Here is a 22,238-nt window from a genome sequence, read left to right on the forward strand (position 1 = left end):
ACAACCTGTAGCTTTTACGCTGTGCAGCTGAGAACAGAAGTGCATTATAGTAAATGATCAAGCAGGAAAACAGAAAAAAAGAAAATATTAAGACTTTTGTCTCGATGCAGTCATGTTAACACTGCTATCAAAAGCCTGCCTCTGGCATTCTTGGTTTTTTTTTATAGAGCATCAGTACCATACTGAAGTAATACTCCACAGGTCTAGGCTATGCATTTGCATGGGTTTGAAAGAAAGACAAAGCAGTGATTAAAGGAAATGGCCAACACCCAGGAAGATCAACATCTGAACAGCTGGGTCCTGCTTTTGGAAATACATGCTTTACTGAGACAAACAGGAGGCTAACAGGTCAACTTCTATTTTCAAGTATCCTTTTGATGAAAAGAATTTCTTCCTGGGTCTGAGGATGTATTTATTACAGCAACAGAGGGTCCCACTGTCTTATTCCAGTCAGGCTGGAATATTGCCTCAAGGTAACATTATTTGTTTGGGTCGGCAAGATGTCTTTTAAAAGGAATTACAGTTGATGGCTTCACCTAAGAATCTTAGAGAAACACATTATATGAAGGAGGATTTGGGGGAGGGGGTGTTGAGGTGGTTTTGGTTTTTTTGTTGTTTTTTTTTTTTTTTGCTTGGTTTGAGTTTTTTAAGTAAACCGAAAAAAGAAACCACCTCTCCATGCATCTCGCAGAACAGAGCTGAGAAGGAAAGAATCAGATAACTGCTGGTATACATATTCTAAGAAAAGACAGACAGAATAGAGGTGTTTCAGGAACACTCCCTCCCAAGGGATCTACATGCCCGTTCTACTCAGTTTTCAAACTGGAAACACATCTATTTTCCTTTCATACATATATGGAAAAAAAACCTGATAGATTGGTATCACAGAAGAGAAAAAAAGTGGTTTTCCAGAAACTGGAGAATTAATTGTAATTAATTGTAAGTGCACAGTCCCACACAGCCTTAATAACTGAACAGCTAATACTATAAAATTGATATAAACATATGCAGTGTTAAAAATATTCTGTGCGTTAAACAACCACATTTATTAATCAAACAGGAAATTTTGCTAAAAAATGTGGTAGAAAACAAAAAAAAGGAACAGAGAAAACAAAAAGCCCATAAACAGAAAGCCTATGAAAAACAGAAAACAGAACTAGAGTTTTGACTAGAAGAAAAGCGAATGGACAGTTGTGTGTCCATTCTTGGGTGTGGGGGTACGGGGGTGGGAGGGAAGTAAAACTTCTTTTCTCACTCAATTAAAATCAGAATGGCCACTGAAGTTAAGAATCCAAGTCTAAAGCTGTTACTTGTTCTGATTTTTATTATTATGGTGAAGATAGAAATGTCAAATGAAAGTGTAGCAGAAAAGTATCTCAATAAATCATCATGTAAAAGGAAATGCCTAGTGCAATTATAGAATAATTATACCTGTCCTTGGGTATTATCATATAAGTAGTCAGCAGGGAGGACAGCCTTCCAAAGAAGATGGCAAACATTGTAAAAGTCAGTCTTAGTCTTTAACAGCCTTTTGTAAGTATTAAAAAATATCAACTCTAATCTGACATGTCATTCTTAAAATACATCAGTCATAGCAAGAAAATGGTGCATAGACACATACCTCTTTTCTGGCTTGGTGTTCTGCCTCTGGGTCTGAGAATGCCTGCTGCCTCTCAATGCTCCTCTGCTCAGGTGGCTGTTATTATGGCCTCCAGAAGAAGCAAAGGCCCGAAGGCCAGCCCAAAGCTGCTCTTCATTCCTGTGAAGCGGCACAGATGTACGGATGGCAGAAATGACATGGCCAGGATAAGCAGTCAGCGAGTCCTCATGGTGATGGGAATGCTGATGAGCAAGAGTTCTCTCTGAGGCTGGGTACTGCCGCCCTGGCCTTCGGTAGCCCCTTTCCCGGTAATAGGCTGGGAGGCAGGGTCGCGTCTGCTCCATCACACCACCACTGCAGCTCCGAGAGCAGGCAGACCAGGGGCCCCAACTTCCCCACATGCCTGGGATTCCTGCACTGCTATCCTCAGATGCATCTCTTTGCTCTTCTATCCTCTGGGGAACCTGTAGACACAACAGATTGACTTAGGATCAAGAATCCACACTGTAATATGAGGGGAACACTAATATCCTTCTTATGGCATTCACTGTGCAGTCAGAATTGAAACTGAACAACATAGAAAGTAACTTGTCTTATTCATTCGCTATGAAACGGCTGCCTATTCTGCCAGTGTAAGAGATCTCCTACAGCCATCAAGCATTCAGACCAAAGGTATTTTTTTTACTATCTGGATAGGAATAGATTTTCTTTAGTTTTCAGCAATGGAAAACACTGTGTAATGCAAAGTTTGAGAATGCGGAGATTGCAAACTCAGAATATTACCAAAGTCAGGAAGTTAAGTAATATTTGGTGAGGAACTTGGGTCAACAGACACTGACTGCTCTCTTCCACTCTGATACCTCAACAATGGAGACAGCTGCTGGTTGCAATAATATTTCAGGAACTCCCACCTAATGTGGAACATTTTAGGAAAGCAACAGATTAAGAGCACAGGCTGATTTCCAACCAGCCAAAAAATACTGCTATAGTTATACTACCACTTTCCCCCACCCACATAAATGCTTCACAGAAAAAAGCTATTCAAGATGACCCGCCCAACCCTACATTCACAGAAATCACCATCAAATCCAGTAAAAGACAGGAGAAATTGTTGGTCTTGGGTGTTCAGCGCCACATAGCCCATACTCGCCATTCAGCAGCACAGGGAAACCAAAATAAAGAACCCCAAGGAGAGGGGGTTTTTGCAGGAAACTAGGAAGGATTATAAAGGGCAGGGACTGCTGCTCTAAGGAGAGTTAACCCCTCAAGCTATGCTAAATATTTAAGTATCATGACCTTGTGGTTGGTAAGGTATCAACACAGCCGGAAGTTACAACCTCCCGTCCCAATCTCCCTAGGGACTTGAACCGCAAGCTTTACCCATTCCTGCAACTAGGTATGTCAGGATTTCTCAGTCTTCGTGGTAGGCAGAGTACTCAACTTTGCTGCACATAAATCAGATGCATTTCCATTAAATGTATAGTTTTTCTGTTGCTTCCTTTGTCCAACTGGCTGAATCACAAGTTTTCAAAGTAGGCTTCCAATGTCTGATCTCCACAATTATTAACATGCCAAACATTCTTTCAACTGAGCATCCTTTAACAGTTGATTTATATTGCGAATAATCTTTGTACCAACAAGTATACATACAGATTAATTCAATTAGGAAACAAAAAAGGCACTGTCCACAAACAAATGCTTGAAACACCTCTCCAGCCCTATTTGAGTGTGTAGCTACCTCAAAATGAGCTTTGCATGGACAGCCTTGTCTGACTGTATGTCGCTTCTGCCCCCTTCAAAGGATAACCTAAACTCATAACTTCCATTAATAATTATGCCTCAAACATTATTGTTATAACAGCAAAAGATTAACATCTACATACGTTGCCTCTAGTCACAGATAACCTGCACAGTCACTAACTGAACTGCAAACCACCTATGCCAGTAAGCATACATTACTGATCAGCTAGCTATAAACGTGGCAGGCTTTGGTGGAATGTGGTTTGCAAACAGTTGAATACACCATTACAGTATGAAAATGCAAGCCAGAGCAGGGCCTGTGGTGCTGCTGTGTAGTAATCAGTTGTGGTCTATGTAATCTAAAACATTTCCCCACTCTGAGGTTGCTCTCACACTTCAATCACCAATCACAGAAAAAAAACTACATTTAATTATAACTTCCGAATAATAAAAAGCATCTGCATTAGTGTCTTAGGTTGCCCATTTCCCCAGTGTTATTTGAAAACAGGAGCAGATGTGTCTGGTATGTGGGTACCCCATTTGGCATCAGCCTTTTAAATCCATTAGTCTGTACAACCTAATACCACATAATGTCAAAATTATGAATAACATGCCACATCATCTTGGTTTCTGGCTGTTACATTTGCTTTCAAATCCAGTAACAGAACACCACTGGTTTACAGTTTGACCAACTAAACAAGCTGCTCTTCAGTCTGTGATTTTTTTCAATGAATATTCACTGTTCATACTTACACTACACATAAATGTATCTCTAGCAGAGATATAAAATGGTAATGGTGACACACAGAGACACTCTTCTGGCCTGACCCTGGTCTGCAGTAAATTCTTGTCAAATGAATAGTCCTTCATTATCAGAAGTCAGGTTTCACCTGTCTGAACTATTTCTTACTTATTTTTTTTAAAGCCAAAGACACTCATGCAGGCAACAACTAAAATCTGTTCATCTACAAGCAACTCAAGTCACCACTAACAATAAATATTTCGTTACGTAGAAATGGAAACTGATACAATAATGACAAGTGTTGACCTGTTGCAGAGAGAACTTTCTGACTGCCAGACTTACTTCACTGCAGCAAGAACTGTTTCCAGTAAAATGGTACTTTAAATGACTGAAGGCAATGTAAAGAAATTTCACACCACTTAATATCCACAGTAAAACAAATCTAGGCATAGCACAAAAAGGTTTAATTTAGATAGTCAAGTAAGAACACAATAATAAAACTAAGTAAAAAGTAACAGTATGCCTTATACTGATGTGCAAACCACTACTTAGTTATAAAATGACAACATTCTGAGATGGGAATTTTCATTAGTAAACCAGGTTATGCACTTTTATTTTCAATCAAGGTCTGTTTTCTTACTTTAAGACGGGGGATACAGACAAATCTTTTGAGAAGATGACGTGATTAATGGCACAACCTACTCAGTTTAGATTGTGTAGCCTACTAAAAAAGACTAATTTGAAGCTGCTTAGGTTAAAGAATGGAAAACATAGGGGGCAATCATGAGTCTTGCAAATGGTTTACACGAAAAAAACATCCAAGAACTGTTCATTTTCTCTTTGCAGCAAATTGTTCTCCAGGTCTCTCCCCAAAATACAAGTAACAGTGGATTTAAATTTAATCAGAGGTGATCCAAATTAGCTAGCAGGAAAAACTACTTAGTGGAAAGGCAAACAAAGCGCAGGAACAGATTGCCTGAGGAGATCCTGGCATCACAGAGGCCGATCTTGAATCCCTACCAGGAACAACTAAGATACAACCTATCCATGCCCGGGGCAGAGGAGATGAACTTCTGGTCTCACAGGTCACTCACGTCCTGATGTCCTGTGATTTCCCAGTTACTCTGTAGCCAGTAACGGATTCGACCACAGCCCTAGGATACATCCAAGAAATTACAGCTAGCTACAAAAAACAGCTGAAGTATTCCAGATCATCTCAGAAAAATCACATATTCAGAGATTCCTGATGCTAGGTCCCCTCCTCCTCTCCCTTTAAAATGTAGCCATTAAACAGCACACTTTCTTAAGGGAAGAGTTTTCGCCTGCACTGGCAAACAAGTGAAATGCACAGTGAGTTTTCCTTGCCAAGTTAAATCATGAAAGTAATTTCATTAATAAAATCACATAGCTTGCAAAAAGGGAGAGATCAACTTACCCACTTAATCTACTTTCCCTTAGTTCATGATTGATTCCTTCTGTAGGTAACCTAGTAATATCCATTCTGATTATAAATGCACTGCCAAAAAGATTTCTATCTACAGCAAATAACCAAATATTTTGCTCTACAAATTCAATCTATCTTCCCCCTCAATTTCACTCCATAATTCTAGCCCTTTTTTCCTGTACATTTTTCAGCTATATAGCAGGACAAAGTTTGCAAGTGGAAATAAGACATCTCACTAGGTACAGTAAACATTGTAAAGAAAAGACAAGCTTTCAGTGTGCAAGTGCTTGCAGTTTCTACATCTCCACTCATTCCTATCAAACTGCTATCAAAAATTCTTTAAATCAGAATTTTTCTTCATAATGGCTGTTACGTAGTAAATATCTTCCAATCTGTCACCTTTCTAACAGTGAGTGGCAAACTGAACTGAGGGTAGGTGTTCAGAAGGGCAGCCGCAGGGACACTCCTCTTCCTTTACACATCAGTTCAGGCACAACATGCCAAATTTTGAATGGGCTAAAGGAAATTGTAACTTAAACTTCAGAACCTGTTCAAGAGTAACATAATCCTATTTCCCTGCCAGTGTTGTAAAACACATCTATGGAACCACTTTAATTCTTTCACCAGTCTAAGCATCTTAAAGGAATATTCTTCCAGTATTAACTCAGCTGACTTCTAATAAAGACCATACCTATACAGCGACAACAATTTCCCAGCAGAAAGTCTTTACAGTCCATTTTATAGATGTTAATTTGCAACCACCATATTTTTTATGCCTCTTACAAGAAACATATGGAACACTGGTGGCTTGATAAAAACAATCTACAAAAAAAACCCCAAAAACTTTCAGATAACTTCTCAGATCTCTCAAGGCTAGGAGAAAAATGGAGCAGAGGCCAAACAAAACATCATGACACAATGTGTACATGTCTGCCTGGTTAGTATGCTCAGCTATTTTAATCCTTCAGTGTATCTTGGAAGCCTTTAATCAGAGATGTAGTAAACCATTTGAATTTTACAGTACGCAGTAAGTGTAAATATTACCAGCTTAAACGATTTGGGTTTCCGTTCTTTGTATAAAAACCCTGTCTGAACATCTGTGCCTGTGAAGATTAAAGGGCTAAAAAGCCTGGAAATAGAAGACCTTTGTATTCACAAATCACTGAAGGGAGTTACAATGACTGGGAAGTTTAACTGCCCCTTCAACCAACTCTGACCACATCTGAAGAAACTTTAACATTATTTAAATAGTCCAGAAAGTAAACAGCTCTGAAAAAAGTTCAGAACAGTTTCTGTACCAAGAGAGCCTGAGGCTTCCTTCAAGTTTGGCTAATTTTTTTCACACCAAGACCACCTCCATTGTGCAGTGTGAGACTAGTGTTTCAAGGAAGAGGTTTCTTTTCATTCTTTTGTAGGGCCATTAAGTACTTTCAAGTAAACGGGTCACTCCTGACCTCACTTCTGTCAGGTCCTATACATTCCCTACTTATCTACAGTGGGATTGCTTCCGATTTACAGTAGCATAAAGATGGTAAGGATCAGGCCCTCACTGTATCACAAATTAGGCTTCTTTATTTTAATAAACTATTTCCCCAACATTGACTATCACCTGTGACTCAAATCCCCTACCTTGTACTACCCTAGGCCTTTTCCAGGTCAATTATCTTCAGCTGTGACAAAGCTGTTGCCACTCTATCATATTTCTACACTTAGAAAATTTCTTTGGGATCTGCATACGGTGGAAATATAGACTTTATTTATTCAATAATTGACTTAACGCCTCTCAAGATCTCTCAGCTAGTCATCCACCCATGGCTCCGGAAACAGAGAGGACAAGCTGCCATAAAATAGAAAGCAACATTCCCTAACAGAAGAACTCATCTGTGAATCCAAAAAGCTTCTCATCTTTACCATCACTCTGATACAAAGCCAGGGACAGAATCAGCATGCAATACTGCTCTGAAGGAAGATGAGAAGCTTATCTATGATCTTGTAAGCTCACCTGCTCTGGAATCCAACTGGAACAAAGATCCTTTCATTTTTTCTGACAGAAACACAGAACAAGCTTTAAGCTCCTCCTCCTCTGATCTTATTGAAGTTAGTGGGTTTTAATTAAAAAAATAAAATAAATTTCAGAGGTCCATGACAAATCAGGTTAGAAATAACAAAAGCATTGGCCTTGATTTTTCAAAAAAATGTTTTCATAAAATAATGTAATCCTTACCTTGTCTCCTTTCCCCATACAAAAAAGAGTTTTATTTCTTAACCATTTTAATGCACATTATTAAGGACAGGGAATTAGTAACAATGCAGAGATACTAAGAAAATTCTTTCAGCTGTTGTTCTAAATATTCTGTTGCACTAAAAGTCTAATTTTAAAGGAAAAGTCTTGGTGTGGACTAAATAATCTCTCCTGTTTCCTAAAGATCACTGTAATTAAAATAGCAATATTATTAGCTAGAAAGGCTTTTACCAAAGTTTCAATGAATGCAATGGCATTGGTATCTACACAGTTAAAGTCAAGCAACTGCACTGAAGGCATGCAGATATACTGACCACTGAAAACTGCAAGAGAAATATGGACTGCACTTCAGCTGGTAGTGTTTATGGAATTAGTGTATAAAAATACAACAGACAGCAGATACCTTATAAACAAGAAAAACATTACAGTAAAAGAAAAAAAGCATGACACCTGCACCCACTTGTTGCCAGGACCATGTACACAGCAGCTGCACACAGATATATTCATGGCGACTAAGCTGCTCTAGTAAAATTGTTTACCACACGCAGCCCAGCAAAACAGAACCATAGCAACTTGCAGCAGGCCTATTAGCAAGTCCTGACAAGTTCTACATTTCAGTCACTGTAACCTTAAGGCAGAGCTTCACCCTACCTGGACTGCAAGGAAGAACACAGTTTTCCATCGTTATATGTTTCTACTTCTCAGGATATATAAAACCAAGGTGGTGACTAGCTGTGGTGAAGATCCCATGACACTCCTTAGCACCATTAGACTATTAGGCATTAGGCCTGGTGTCCTGGCCAAAATCCAAGTTTGGATATTAACTACTTTGTCTAACTCCAATCTCCTTCAGTGTTTCAAGGATATAATAGACTTCATGCTTCACATTTTATTCTGTTACAGTATGTTCAGATGTATTAAGCAGCTGTTTCCTTTTCAGTTCAAAGAATAGTGACTTTTATAGGGTGTGATACGGTGAAAGAACAATAGAACTGAAGGAACATTGTCATTCACTGTCATTATTACAATATAAATGAAGGTGTAGAGTCACATTTATGCACCAAAATTCCTATACAAATTCTAAAAATGATATCATAGTCAGATTTAGTAACCAAATTCTTGACAGAGTACTCTTAAAAGCTATCACCCTCTTTGTGCACTCTTCCTCTACCTTCCCACTTACACGTGCATGATGACCCTTCAACAAGCATATTCAAATTCAACACGGGCTGCGGGGGTGTCAACCACACACATTGTAAAGCATATTCATCTCCAGATTTTGTAGGGAGTACAGCCACATTCACTTTAATACAGAGTTCTGTTCATAGTGACCTTGTATATTTAACAGCAGCAGATAAAACCCAGTTTATTTCTTCTTTAATTTAGAGCCACTATAAAGAAACAACACTAAGCCCAAACAGGCTCAAAATTCTTGAACAATATTTCAATGGCTCAGTGAAATGCTTGCAAAAAATAAATCCTGACAATTCTTTCATGCATTGAAAATCAGTTCGTTAAGATACTGTACCTTCATTGAAACCAATACTAATCTACAGCTGAGTGACAAAGATAGGCATAAATTCAAAGCAGCTCAGTGCTAATAACAGAAGCAAGATGATAAAATAAAGCAATACTTACATCAGAAATTCTATTTGGACAAACTTTATTACTATGTGCATTACCAATTTTACTAAAAAAACCCAAATCCAAAGCATAACTACAGCTCACTTTCTTAGCACAGCAACATGATTAGTTAGAACTCTGTCCAGCAATGACCTATAAAAAACTGGGAATACAGACTTAAGTGGTCGTCTGGGAGAACCACTGCTATGTTTTGTATCTTAACCTTCTGTTCATCACAGTATGACACTTACCAGATAAAGTGAATTAATATTTATTCAATAAAATAAGCATAGGAAGGGAGAACAGAGAGCTTGACTGCATGATGAGCAGCAGGAGGGCTGTTCGTACGGCCAGCACTGATGGACATGGAAAGCCAGTTGTTTTGATATTAAGAAAGATTTCAGTTTAATCAGTTTAAGAAAGCTTCGATGATTTTAAATGCAAATGGCAATCATTTGGTTTCATACAATATTTCCTCTTTTTTTTTTTTTTTTTGTAACATCAGTGAGTATTTTGGCCTTACGGATAAGTACACCTGATATTTAGAAATTATGTACTATTAATGAGGAATAAGTAAGTTATATCATTAAAAAAACAACACACCAACCCTCCAAGAACCCACTGACCAATACCACGACCCCTGTCTTCAGCAAGAAACCATAAAAAACTTTTGCATAGGAGTTTTTATTTGTAACTAACAAATATACCATGTATTTAGATTACTGTCCAAACTGGTGCTATTTACAGAGATAAGATCAACAAACAGAGCATCACCATAAGCTCAGATGGATGAAGATTTAAAGATACTCCCTGTTTTCCGGTTTTGTGCACTTCTGACAGCAGAGAGCATTTTTAAAGTAAATATACACAAAAGCTTCTATATAAAAATCAGCTAGCAGGTATTTCTGAAACTAGAAACTCTGTATTGGTCAATTCTGCCTTTGTATGACAGACAACCTTCCAAAACTTTCATTATAAAATCTAAAAGCAGAAAACACTGCCCAGTCAAATACTAAAAAAAAAAAAACCCAAACCAAAACCAAACTCCACACACCCAAAAGACACCATCTTACCAGCCAGTGTTCAAAACATTTCTATTTTAATAGCCAAGCGTAAGTTTCCCCAGAGTAACAAAAGAAGGGGACAAGTATTGCATTTAGTATGGGGATGGAGGGTGGGAGCTTCTGAAATCAGAAGAGTTACAGAATAAACTGCAAATAAGAACAAATAAAGCTTTCCCATCTCCTGTCATCTCCCCAAGTCTTAATTCCACTGACTTCCCCGCTATGGAAGTAATTTACCTCACTTCTTCTAGCTAACAGTCCCCAGACTGTCATAGCAGAAACAGATTTGTGTATGTGCATCTGAGGAAAGCAACCTGCTGAGCTGCTTTTCCACATTCTGTTGATGAGATTTCTCTTAAAAAAAAAAAAAAAGATTAAAAATTGCTGCTTGAGAAGATAAACTCCTTTCTTCATGTTAAAGTCCTAAACATATGCCACTAGGTCAGAAGCAGCCAAAAGGTACTTTAAGTACTTTTAATATACTGAAGCTAAATAAAAACTCTCACAAGAAAAGAGACAGGAAACTACAGATTTTTGCTCAAAAATCTACATTATGTCAGCCTCTCTGAAACTAGTATGGCTTTAAACACGGATTCCAAAGAGAAACAAAAGTTTAAAATCTAGCAAGATTTTAATATAAGCATAAAATAGTATTTCCTGATGAGTGTTCTCAAGTCCCAAAATAACAGCTCAGCTGGACTGTGGGTGTCCAGAGGCAGTTACACTGCATTTCCATCAGTTGCTCTGGGGATTGTTCTAGGTTTTATTTCATTTTCCCAAAATTTTAGTGTAAGGAGATCTAGGCTATTGGGAAATATTTTAATGAATTATTCAGCAAAATACTCAAGTCCAGTTCTCTAATTTTACTTCTCTGTCCATAGCTTTCAGAGCAAGAATAAGTATATGCAGGGTACACAACAGAATCCAAACACTCTCCCAACACTGCACGTTCAAGCATCAGTTGTGCAGGTGTTTAAGCTGCAAAATAAACACAAAATAAAGCTTGGGGTATAACCTTATGTTTTAATAGAATTCAGCTCTAGTTACTCAGTTTCCACATACTGTACCCTCTGAGGATGTGTATGAAAGTTACCAAGCACCACTTTTGTTATTCACTACCAGGGTAAAATGACATATTCTTCATGAAATCTTTCCCTCCTCTCCCTTTTTTCCTGCAAAACTGACCTCCTCTCACACAGGACCTCTGCCAAACAGCAGAGATGCACACAGAAATACATAGGAGATGCTGTCTGGGGATGCCAGCAAACACTTGTCCAGGTTTCTGCATTAAAAGAAGAGGCACAACTTCCAGAGCTACAAAGCAGAGAACTTAACTCAATTAGATAAATGCCTGACCTGGTCTTCAGAGCTGCTAACAGTTTCTCTTGTCTGGAGCTGACAGGTGTGTCCAAAGGTTTCAAAAAAAATTAATAAATACAGACTTCCAGTCTAAAATGCAGTTTGGCATGAACAGAATCGTCTCCCACGGAGTACGAGACAAGAATGACAGCCCTGGAGCCTGTATGAGGCCATCACTAGAAACTTCTGCCTGTCTTGTTGTCAGTGAAAAGAACAGCTCCAAGGTGGTCACTGTGCCCCTTAGGACCATGCCTTCAGTCCCTTTAACTAGTACAGAAGACACTCCAGACCTCTGGCATTTCCCATTTGACTGAAAACAAAGAATCTGATTCTATAAAAATTAATTCTGGAGCTTCACAGAATGAAGCAATTGTTTCTCTAACTTACTCTATTTTAGTTAGTAGATTTTCTTGCCCCTAAGGCCATTTGAAAGCTGGATTGCAGCATCTCTCCACTGTCAATGTTACAAAAGAATGCCTAATTAGACAGAGCACCGAAAACAGAGCAGCAGCCTGACCATGTCAACTGCACAACAAAATAAAGGGGACCTAAACTACTGAAGAATATTACATTGTACTCAGGTTAAGAATAAAGCACTCGGGCAGCTTGAGAAATGCTGCAAGCTGGACCATGCCAGTTTCAAACTGCTTCATTATTGACCTCATTGAACTTGTCTTACAATTAGGCTGTACAAGCAGTTGAACATAACAGCTGTGTTCTTCAGGAGCTATAACTATCAGATGGCTTCAGGTTTTTAGCCCATACCTATGGAGCTACTGTCCACAAAATTTTGCCCTAAAGACAGCACAAAGAAGGAAACCCCACAAACTTGCCTTTTACTCCCTTAAAAAGTACCATTCAAAATAAATATACATCTTGCATTATTATTTTAAAACCTATAGTAAAAAGCAGAATTGGTTGTGTTTGAATACCAACTTAGCGATGAGAACAACACTGATATAAAGTCACAGCACACAGAGATCAAGAGCATTCAAAGCGTCTCCCCTCAGGTCTCTGGCAGAATCATCAATACTTACACATCAGTCCTGACAAACAATTATCCAACACATTCACAGAGACTTCCATCATGGAAATTCTAAACATTACCCAGTCAATATGATCTGTTCTTCTTTATATCCTTACCCTAAGATTTTTTTAACAATAAACCTAAGTTTCCTTTCCCCCAGTTTAAATCCATGTCTTCTCATTTATTCCACGGCAGACAGAAAGAATAGCCTTCTCCTTAGCAGTCATAAGTATCTGGAGATTTTATCTGCCTCTCCCACCAGCCTTCTATTCTTTAGATTAAACAACTTGAATTCATTCACATTTCCCTCAGAGGTAAGATTTTTAAAAGCTCTTGAAGATAATCACTGCTCCTCTGTTGCTCTTCAAACTGTCCACTACTTTCCTGAAAAGCCATGCAAAGACCTAACCTAAATATTCCAGCCAGAATGCTGAGCAGGATGGAAGGTGCACCATGCCAGCATCTATGATGAACCATGCACAAGAGCACAAGAGCAGTTTTCAGTTCTAACCTCTAGCAATTTAAATCTAGCAGCTGAGGTTTGGGCCCAACTTCTGTTTCAGACATCTCCATCACTATAAGAGAAAGAGCTACCTATAAGCAAATGATGCTTGTGCTAATCTGTGCTTGACCACTGATCTCACTGACATGAATTCTTCTTCCTCTTTGTCTTTCATGATAAAAATCCTCCAGAGCTTGAGTAAGCTGCCACTGACCTATTTGTGACTTACAACACTTGATAAAACCACTCAGCTAATTAACTATGATGAGCCTCTTTCAACCAAGTATATATTTATATTTTTTAAAAGAGCCCCAAAAACAACACACACACAAAAGCCACATTATTCCCAGAGATTGCATGCTTCATGCCTCTTACTCTAATGTTTTCTATAGTTACACTTAAGTACCTAAAATTTGAACATTTTTAATTCTTACCTTTCTGTGTTCAATTGAAGGCTGTGGGATGACAAACTGAAACCCCAGCACTGCTAGCGAACTGAGAAGTCTGAAAAAGCAAACGGGTGATATAATTACCACTAATAAAACCCACATATCTACAACCTATTACAGGGCTTCATAGTGCAAGAACTTATTTGGACTCTTGAGTACCATTACTAACCAAAGCAGACTCACTAAACTGTATGTGACGTTCTTATGACATTCTTTGCACAGCAGACGGTACCAGTTACATACATCTATTTGTCTGTGCATCAAGTAGAATCCATTGATAGTATTTCACATATATGTTTAAATTAAAATATTCTTGGCAGTTCACATTTTAACACGTCAGCATTGGTGTCAAACTGACATATGCTTTGCAAGTTTTCTAAAATGCTAAGTAAGATTTCACCCAACTGTGGACTAAGCCTGCTTCTGGTTCTGGCTCCTCATTTTATAGAAGAACACTCCACCTCCAGCACACAAGAAACATGTAAAGAATCACCATAATTTTGCAGAAAAATAGGTTCTTCCCCAGCTGCCTAACACTTGTAGAAACTGAATAACCTAATGGGCACAGAAGATGGAAAGTAGCAGACACAGCTCACCAGAGACTCAGTAGAAGCAGCCAAGCATCACTCCAGTCCCCACATCTTCAATCTGAAAGGAGTCATAATGGGAACCAGGCCCAAACAAACTTTGTTCTGTCAAGCCTCACCACTGTAATGACTCCTAGGAGCCTGTTAGAAGTTAGGCTCAGTTAGCTTAGTCTTTTGTTTGCTATAACTTGCACTAGAGACTGGTTTGCTGCCTTGTAGCAAGGCCCTTCATCAGAAAACACGGAAAGCTACAAGCATCAAATGAAGGTATCTTTATTTCTACCAGACGTTTGAGCTTCCCCTCTACAAAGACTATGCTTCGCACCCTCTACAAAGAGGAAAGCTGCTAATGATTTGCTGAATTTAAATGCCAGTCTACCGAAGCTGCAAAGAGCAAACATGCTCACTGTCTTTTACTGGTGATACCAATTTCTGTTTAACTGGAGAGTAAGGGGCACAGAGCAAAGCAAAGCTGCATTAGTGCTATTGTAGGAGTAGCAAGAAAAAACTGATGGATTTAGATGCAAAATCCATCTGAAAACTAAATGACCAGACAAAATCCAGCTGTGCTTCCCACTCTCAGTTCCTTCCTTCACTCGCTACACAGTAACCCTTTAAATATTTCTCATTGTTTTAGGTATTTTCAGAGACAGACCTCCTAAACAGAAAGAGGTTTTTATACTAATAGTTTCATTACCACCAATACCTATATTTTTATACTGAGCAGAATGTTTTTCTTGAGATTTCTGTTTGGTTTCGCTAGCATACTGCAAAAGGAACATTAGGTAAGTATTGATTGCACATGGCCTATCATCACTTCCTCACCAGTCTATGCCCCTCTCATAGCAATAAGCCATTCAAAGGTAAGAAGTCATTACTTCCTTACTGCCATATCAATTTAAGAAAACAAAACAAATCAACAATTAAAACACTTTAAAAGTCTGTCAGAATGAAGTATTATATTTCACAAAGCTATCATTTATGATGAAGAAAAATACAGAGGTAGCTGAAATCAGAGCCAGGGTAGGGCACTATAAAGAAACCACAGTTAAAGAGTCAAAACGTGCAGTTCAGAGCAAGGCCCAATAACACAACGTTGAGCAGAAGTTAAAGGCATGAATGAAGAAACTGATTTGCCAATCACATTTGAAATCAAAGCTAGAGGCAGAACTCAGACCTCCAAAGTGCAAAATGACAGTACCAAGTCTGACATTAGCTGACCTTCATGTCCCTTCTCCAAGTGCTCAAGCGATCCCTTAACTACCCTCAATGAAAACATAAGAAGCTTCTAAGTAGGCAGAGCACAGACTGACAGGCCCAGCCCCTGCAAATTATATTTAACATCCTCTGCAAATTTTATTTAACTTCCTTGTCAGAATCTTCCAACCCACTCCCTGGTCCCTTATGGCTTCTGCTCCCTATAATCCCTCAGAGTATGTGAAAGAGAGTTCAAACTTTGCATAAAGAAATGAATGCTTTCATCCTCAAACAAGACTCTACTGATCTGTCTTAAGGACTACAGATTTCCACCCATAAATTCTTCTGAAATCATGCACAAGGTTGGGAGTTCTGAACTGAGTGAGAACTATAATCTTCAAAGCAAATGACTTATCAGATTAAAATTTTCAGTTCCAAAATGCAAACTTTCAGTATATGTGTGATTACATCATGTCAAGCTTTTCCTGACCATTCTTTAATGAGGTTGCACTGTAATTTCCCTCTGTATGTACATGCTCAAGGACAATGAAGCTAGCTTTTAAATTCATTTCTGGTATCTGCGTTTGGATCTCTCAGAAACAATGGTATCAACCTATTATTTCAAACACACACGGGAAATTTGCCAGGAATACTGAAGCTATCCTGAGGTAAACCTCTAGCTTCAAATCAGTGTGTGGCAATTTAATTTTTTTAATGTTATTTCCCTCAGTAGCTTGCTTTGGCTAACTTCTCTGGACTAGGCCTTTTCATTTGACATGCTTGACTAACGTTAGCCCTCTCAAGCTACAAAAACATGCTTCTCCAATTTCAGTAGGTTTGTTTTAAGTATTCTTACTGTGCAGAAAAGCCAAAAAGAACAAGTGCTCCTCAAAATCAGGCAAAACTTTTCAAGTACACATGGACAGATCAGGTATCAATTGCAGCTGATCACTGGCTGTTTAACTCAGGCTTCTGTGTAAGAACCCTCCTTTCTGGTACAGCCCATGCTCTCACAGTCATGGCACTATTTGAGCCAAGTAACTAGTTTAAAACAAAGTCAGGCTTTAAACTGCCAGTCTACCAAAGCTGCAAAGAGCAAACATGCTCGCTGTCTTTTACTGATGATGCCGATTTCTGTTTAACTGGGGAGGAAGGGGCACAGAGCAAAGCAAAGCTGCATTAGTGCAATTGTAGGAGTAGCAAGAAAAAGTTTGCTGTTTAACACCTCATTTAGGAACACCTCTCAGAGTTCTTCCTCTGTCACTACAGCATTAGCTCTCCAGAAATTAAGGTGGAGGATACCAAAAGAGATTTCTTTCATGGTTGCTGTCCCTTAGAAGTTGTATTTTATGAAGGTCTCTCATGTCCAACTATGGATAGTCCAGATAGGAGTGAAAGAATTTTAGCCAAGTGATCAGTACTCTTGTCTCATATTCCTGACTTCATCTCAAATGACAGTCTGCAAAACAGTCTAAGTCTGGGACAGCTTGGCAGGAGCTATTCAGGAAGAAGCCTCAACAGGAAAAATAGTAGAGGTAGTGTCAATAATATCTGACAGATCCATTCTGATGTGGAATCTGCCCTGACATATTAACAAGGATGCCAGAATTGCAATTAAAAGACTGATATCTGAAATTCATAAGAAAAGTTAAATAAGAGATATTACTGACAGTATCTCCACACAAATGAAAGAGCAGGCAGCTGTCCCTCCTTGCAGGTCAGCTTTCGCTCATGTGGCATCAAAGCTGCCTGTTTTCTCTGAATTTGCTTGCCCAGCTACAGAACTGGACAGACCAGCTTAGAAACAGCTGAATGTTTCCTTTGTCAGGAAAACTGTCTGAAAGGTCTTTCCTATGTTTGCCCACTGGCAACTGCTTCAGGAATGCAATACAGATTCCTGAATGAATTGCAGCACAGGTACTAAAACACGTAAATCAGTAGTGTAAGCCCACTGACTGCAGTTGCACAGCCTCATAAGGAGGAAAAAACAAACCACCAAAATAACAAGTTTCCAATAATATATACCATTAAATTGGCACACACTAACAGATGCTCTAAGCATAAACAAATGCCAAGAACTTTCTTATTTTCACTATCACCAAAGAACGCTATGTCTGGTATGCATGTACTTGATTATTTGGTCTTCAGACAAGATTTTTATTTATCCTTCTATGATACACATAATATTAACACTTTTAACACCAAAGAAAGAGACAACCAAATTGAAATTTACTGCAGTGCATTAAAAACATATTAAATAAGATTTTACATGTTTTATTGCATTACTTACCTCAAAGAAACTATTAAACTGTCTACCATGATCCTTTAATGCAAGGTCTCTTGAAGTGAAAAATACCTCTTCACTGCAGTATAGCGCAATGCCAATCACACACAAATCCTACAGAAAAGGAAGAGAAAAACATTTAACACTGCTTGTTTAGCATTTTCCAGGATGTCTAGGAAACTGGATACAGACCTACATTAGTCATCTCTAACTCGATTCTTGGGACTTAAGAGCAATCCAAACTGGAAACTGAGTATATGTTACAGGAGTACACCAGACACACCCCATATTTTTGCAACAGGCAGGAGGGGAAGGAAGGAAGACAAGAGGAAATAAAACACTGCCAAGACTGAACCTAAATCCATACATTTTAGAACTTGGTGAACTGCCACCTGTATCTTGCAGTTACAAGTGGTTACATGTTGAAATGCAGTAAAGTGAACAGAAACAAGAGAAAATTGCTGTTCGGAGATAAAGAGCTCTTCATTTCTGTCAGGTAGCCAGATAATTTAAATCTGTCTAGAAAGAGACAAGACTTGCAAGAACTTAGAAATGTGCAACTAGACAAGGTACAGATCCTGCTGCTAGGGAAATGTTTATTGTTTGCAGTTAACTGGACAGGCTAAACAGTCTAGGTAATCACAAAATACTTGTAACAACTTTAAAAGAAAATTCCTCTTTTCCTTTTCAAATTGTTCAATTGTTCAGTTTTTTAAATGGAAGGCATTAAAAGTTGAGTACTTCAGAAAGTACCATAACAAAGTTCTGCATGTAAAAAAGCTCGAGTTAGTCATGAGGAAGAAAGTGTTAAACTACAACTTTCCTTTCTGCAATCCACAGTTGTCAGTAGATATGAACCTTTCTCAAACTTATTCACCAATTACACTGCTTAATGATGTACAATTGTTTTTTATAAGATCAGTAGCACTTCTAAAAACAGATTTTTAGTCTCTTTCTGCTGCAACACTTTATGCCATTTGAACTTTTAACACATAGATTCAGAAAAAGCTACATTCCTTTAAACGTTCAGCAAGTCTACATACACAGCACTAAAGCATTACAGATCTCCCCCGGACACTATTTACTAACAGACAGCTTAAATTGTGATGGAAACAAATGCCTCACACCTCACTTCCTGCAACCTGACTCTTAATTACCAGACATACTGAGGCAATAATATTTCATATCACTTACTGAAAATGGATGATATGCAAGTGGTGTGGATTGTAACCAACATGGTTTCAAGCTCTTGTAATTCTAGGGTTTTTTTTCCAGATGTACTCTCTTTGGGGTTGTATTTTTCTTCACTCCACAATAATCTTTTATGCAACATCCTTGTTTGGAGGGATAACTTAAGCAGAACAGTGCTACAGGATACAAACTCACAGAAAAATAAATGTGCACTCCCCTAATCCATTTTGTAAATTGCACTTCATTTGAAAAGCACAAAAGATACTATTATAGATCTAGTTTTGTGAAGAACTGGGGTAGGGACCTCCAGATTGTTCTTAAAAAGAGAGTCCATGGATATGTTTTCAATTTTTTCAGTTCAGCTCTATCTTCACTGTCAATGTCAGGTTGCATTACAAACTTAACTTTTAAACCTATTTCACTACCTTTTTCAAAACACTTCTTACTGCAGCTCATAGATGCATTTCTTCTGAAATATCATTCATAGTTTAAAAGCTGCTAATGTATCTAAGTGACTTAAGAGTTTTAAAAATTATTTCAGTGCTTAGGTGCTTACAACCTATTGAAAGAAATGTCATTTTGGCAGTGGCGTTTCTGATATATGAAAATGTCCAAACATGACAATCATTCCAGAAGATCCAGGGCACAATACCTGAAACAGCTATAGTCAACACTAGGATTAAATAGCATTAATTTTGGCATTAAAACTTTTAAAAGCCTGATGTGTGTACTATGTACTAGCAACTGCACTAAGTCTTGCAAATGTAAAAATGAAATTACCTTCCCACAAGGGACTTAAAAGCACTATAGACCTATCTAGCAAAAGATTTTCTAGTAACCCTATTTACAGCAGGATAAATATTAATATCTCAAATAGAACAACCCACACTCCTGTACTTAAGCAGAGTTTGCAAGACTTTGCCCACTGCATTAAAGTAGTTGATATTTCAGCAATATTTCCTGCTTCACTTCCAAGTACAATGAAAATAAAAACTGTGAAACTGAGAAAGGGAAAACAAAAGAAACAAAAAAGCCCCAAAAAACCAAACCCAACTAACCAACCATGGAATGACAATCATTTCATTGACATTCTCATGAACTGAGTTGCATTACATATAGTAAAATTTGTATCAGGTCACAAAATGACTGGAAAAGAATAAAGACCCTGCTTAAAGTCTCTTCCCCTCCCACACTGAGTGGAAGGTGAGTGATCCTAACCCCTCCAAACTGCTGCTGCCAGTCTCAGGAGTTATACTACCAAATTATGAGCTAAGCATAACCATCTTTTGCCTTGGTATTTGCTGAAATTTCCTCTGACACTGACTCATTATTACCTTCAGAGTCTCCTTAACCATCTCTGCCCACCAGTCCAGTTGTAGTCAGACACTGCAGCCCTTTGGCAGTCTTGACAGCAGGGCTCAGACAAGTGTCTATCGCACAGTATATAACAAATACTAATTTGTAATAGATATTTCAAAAAGGGGCAGACATGGATAATAAATAAATAAGGGAGTAGGCTCATGGGCAATCCCAGAAATTTGCTGAAGTGGACACAGTAAGAGTTCCCAAAGAGTTAAATGATGCAATATACAGAAATATCAGGAGAGACATCACAGACTGTACAGAAAGTCAACAAAAGAAGAAGAATGCTTACTGGGAAGTCAACAGTGAGATTTCCCCCTCAGCCAATTAACTTAAAGAAACATCTTCCTGCAAAGCCCTTTAAAATCTGCAGATAGCCTATGAATTAGTTATCCTAACCTCTTAATATCATGAAACAACTGTCACGAAATTTCTCACGTGACTATACCCCTTGTGTATCGTGAGTGGATGGTATTTCACCTTCATGAATTCCAATGACATTTTTTGCATAAACCTATACTTCTCGTAGGTTCTATCAACTCACATATACCTATACGTATCTGCTACTAACCATAACAGAAATTTCTTAACATATGCATATGCACAGTATCTACTGAAACAATCCAACACCCTCTATTTCAACTCACATCAGCATGTGAGATACATCACGTAGAAACATATGCTAATTCAATTATGTTCAGAATTGCTCTTAGCTTTTAGCCTATTTTATCTTGTTGACTTAAGCATATAGCAAGCCAAGTTAAATTACCTACAATATTTATCTTTTTGGTTAGATATGTATGTTGCCAGCTACTGACAATGGCAACTTGAAGTAGCTATGAAACTTGAGCATCTTTCAGAAGTCATATTTCCACTGATGTGTAAAGCTCTCTTTTTTTAAATAATTATTATTATTTAGGAAAAGTTAGAAATACTTAAAAGAAAATGGTATTACACACTTTCTGCTGCCTTGCACATTGGTATAGCACGTCTATTAGTTTAGTTGTTCACATCTATTAAACAATGTTCAATGCAAGTCCTCTGGATTGCATCCAAAATTCTTTACATTCACAAGGCTTCGATAAAGCACCTTACAGTGCACCAGGTTTATCTAGCGACATAATTTTACATACTCCTGACAGCATGGACTGCAGCTGCTGACATCTACGACCGGAGTTTTAGCATCTTCAAATATACATTAACTACATTAAAACATACACTTGTTTCTGAAAGCTGCATAACAGAGAAATCTAGCATTATATCTGATGAAGAGCTCTGAGGCTTACATGGAGCAGACATTTTTGGTAAAACAAAAACTGCAAGTAACTCCACCTAACCCTGAAGGTGCCTCTCTGTTTTACTTTAAATTCTTTGAAAACTTTGAAGTTCTCCTTCTGGGTGTGTCCAGAACTACTGCAGTCCAAAAAAGCTCAGTGCCTCCCTCCAATCTAAACTGGATCAAGATCCAGAAGTTCTCATTTCTTTGCCTAAAATATCACAATCAGGCTCCCACACTCCAGTAAGCATACTCCACAAACAAAAGCATACACAAAGACAGGATCAAGCCTCTTACAGTCACAGGAGCAACTACTAATTGCCTTTTAAACATAGCCTCTGGAATCATCTACTTTTGCATAACAGCTCAGTGACTCATGCTCCTGTGATAGGCAGCCATGACTCATCAGCCTCTGCACATGGTGGAGAGACACTCCTTGGTGCCTGGGGGCCTCACCTTACCACTGCCTTACAGACTAATCTAGGTGAAGGTGCTCACATTTCTATCAAGTTCTGCTTCTACACAAGAGCACCCAAGACCCTAAAAAAC

General features: G+C 38.3%; 1 protein-coding gene across 3 annotated transcripts in view; it reads right to left on the reverse strand.

Moving 5' to 3' along the window:
* THSD4 (thrombospondin type 1 domain containing 4) overlaps positions 1-22,238 on the reverse strand; it is a 314,820-nt gene that overhangs the window by 240,370 nt on the left and 52,212 nt on the right. For all 3 annotated transcript variants that reach the window (XM_061347531.1, XM_061347529.1, XM_061347530.1), the window contains exons 2-4: positions 17,867-17,974; positions 13,778-13,847; positions 1,622-2,064 (exon numbers count right to left, since the gene is read on the reverse strand). In XM_061347531.1, the coding sequence (XP_061203515.1) occupies positions 1,622-2,064; positions 13,778-13,847; positions 17,867-17,895 (542 nt within the window). In that variant the 5' untranslated portion in view covers positions 17,896-17,974. The remainder of the gene's footprint in view (positions 1-1,621; positions 2,065-13,777; positions 13,848-17,866; positions 17,975-22,238) is intronic.

Source organism: Neopsephotus bourkii, unplaced genomic scaffold, assembly GCF_033783945.1.
Source record: "Neopsephotus bourkii isolate Nb327-2 ecotype Australia unplaced genomic scaffold, CSIRO-AGI_Nbou_v1 NB_318, whole genome shotgun sequence".
Classification (NCBI taxonomy): domain Eukaryota; kingdom Metazoa; phylum Chordata; class Aves; order Psittaciformes; family Psittacidae; genus Neopsephotus; species Neopsephotus bourkii.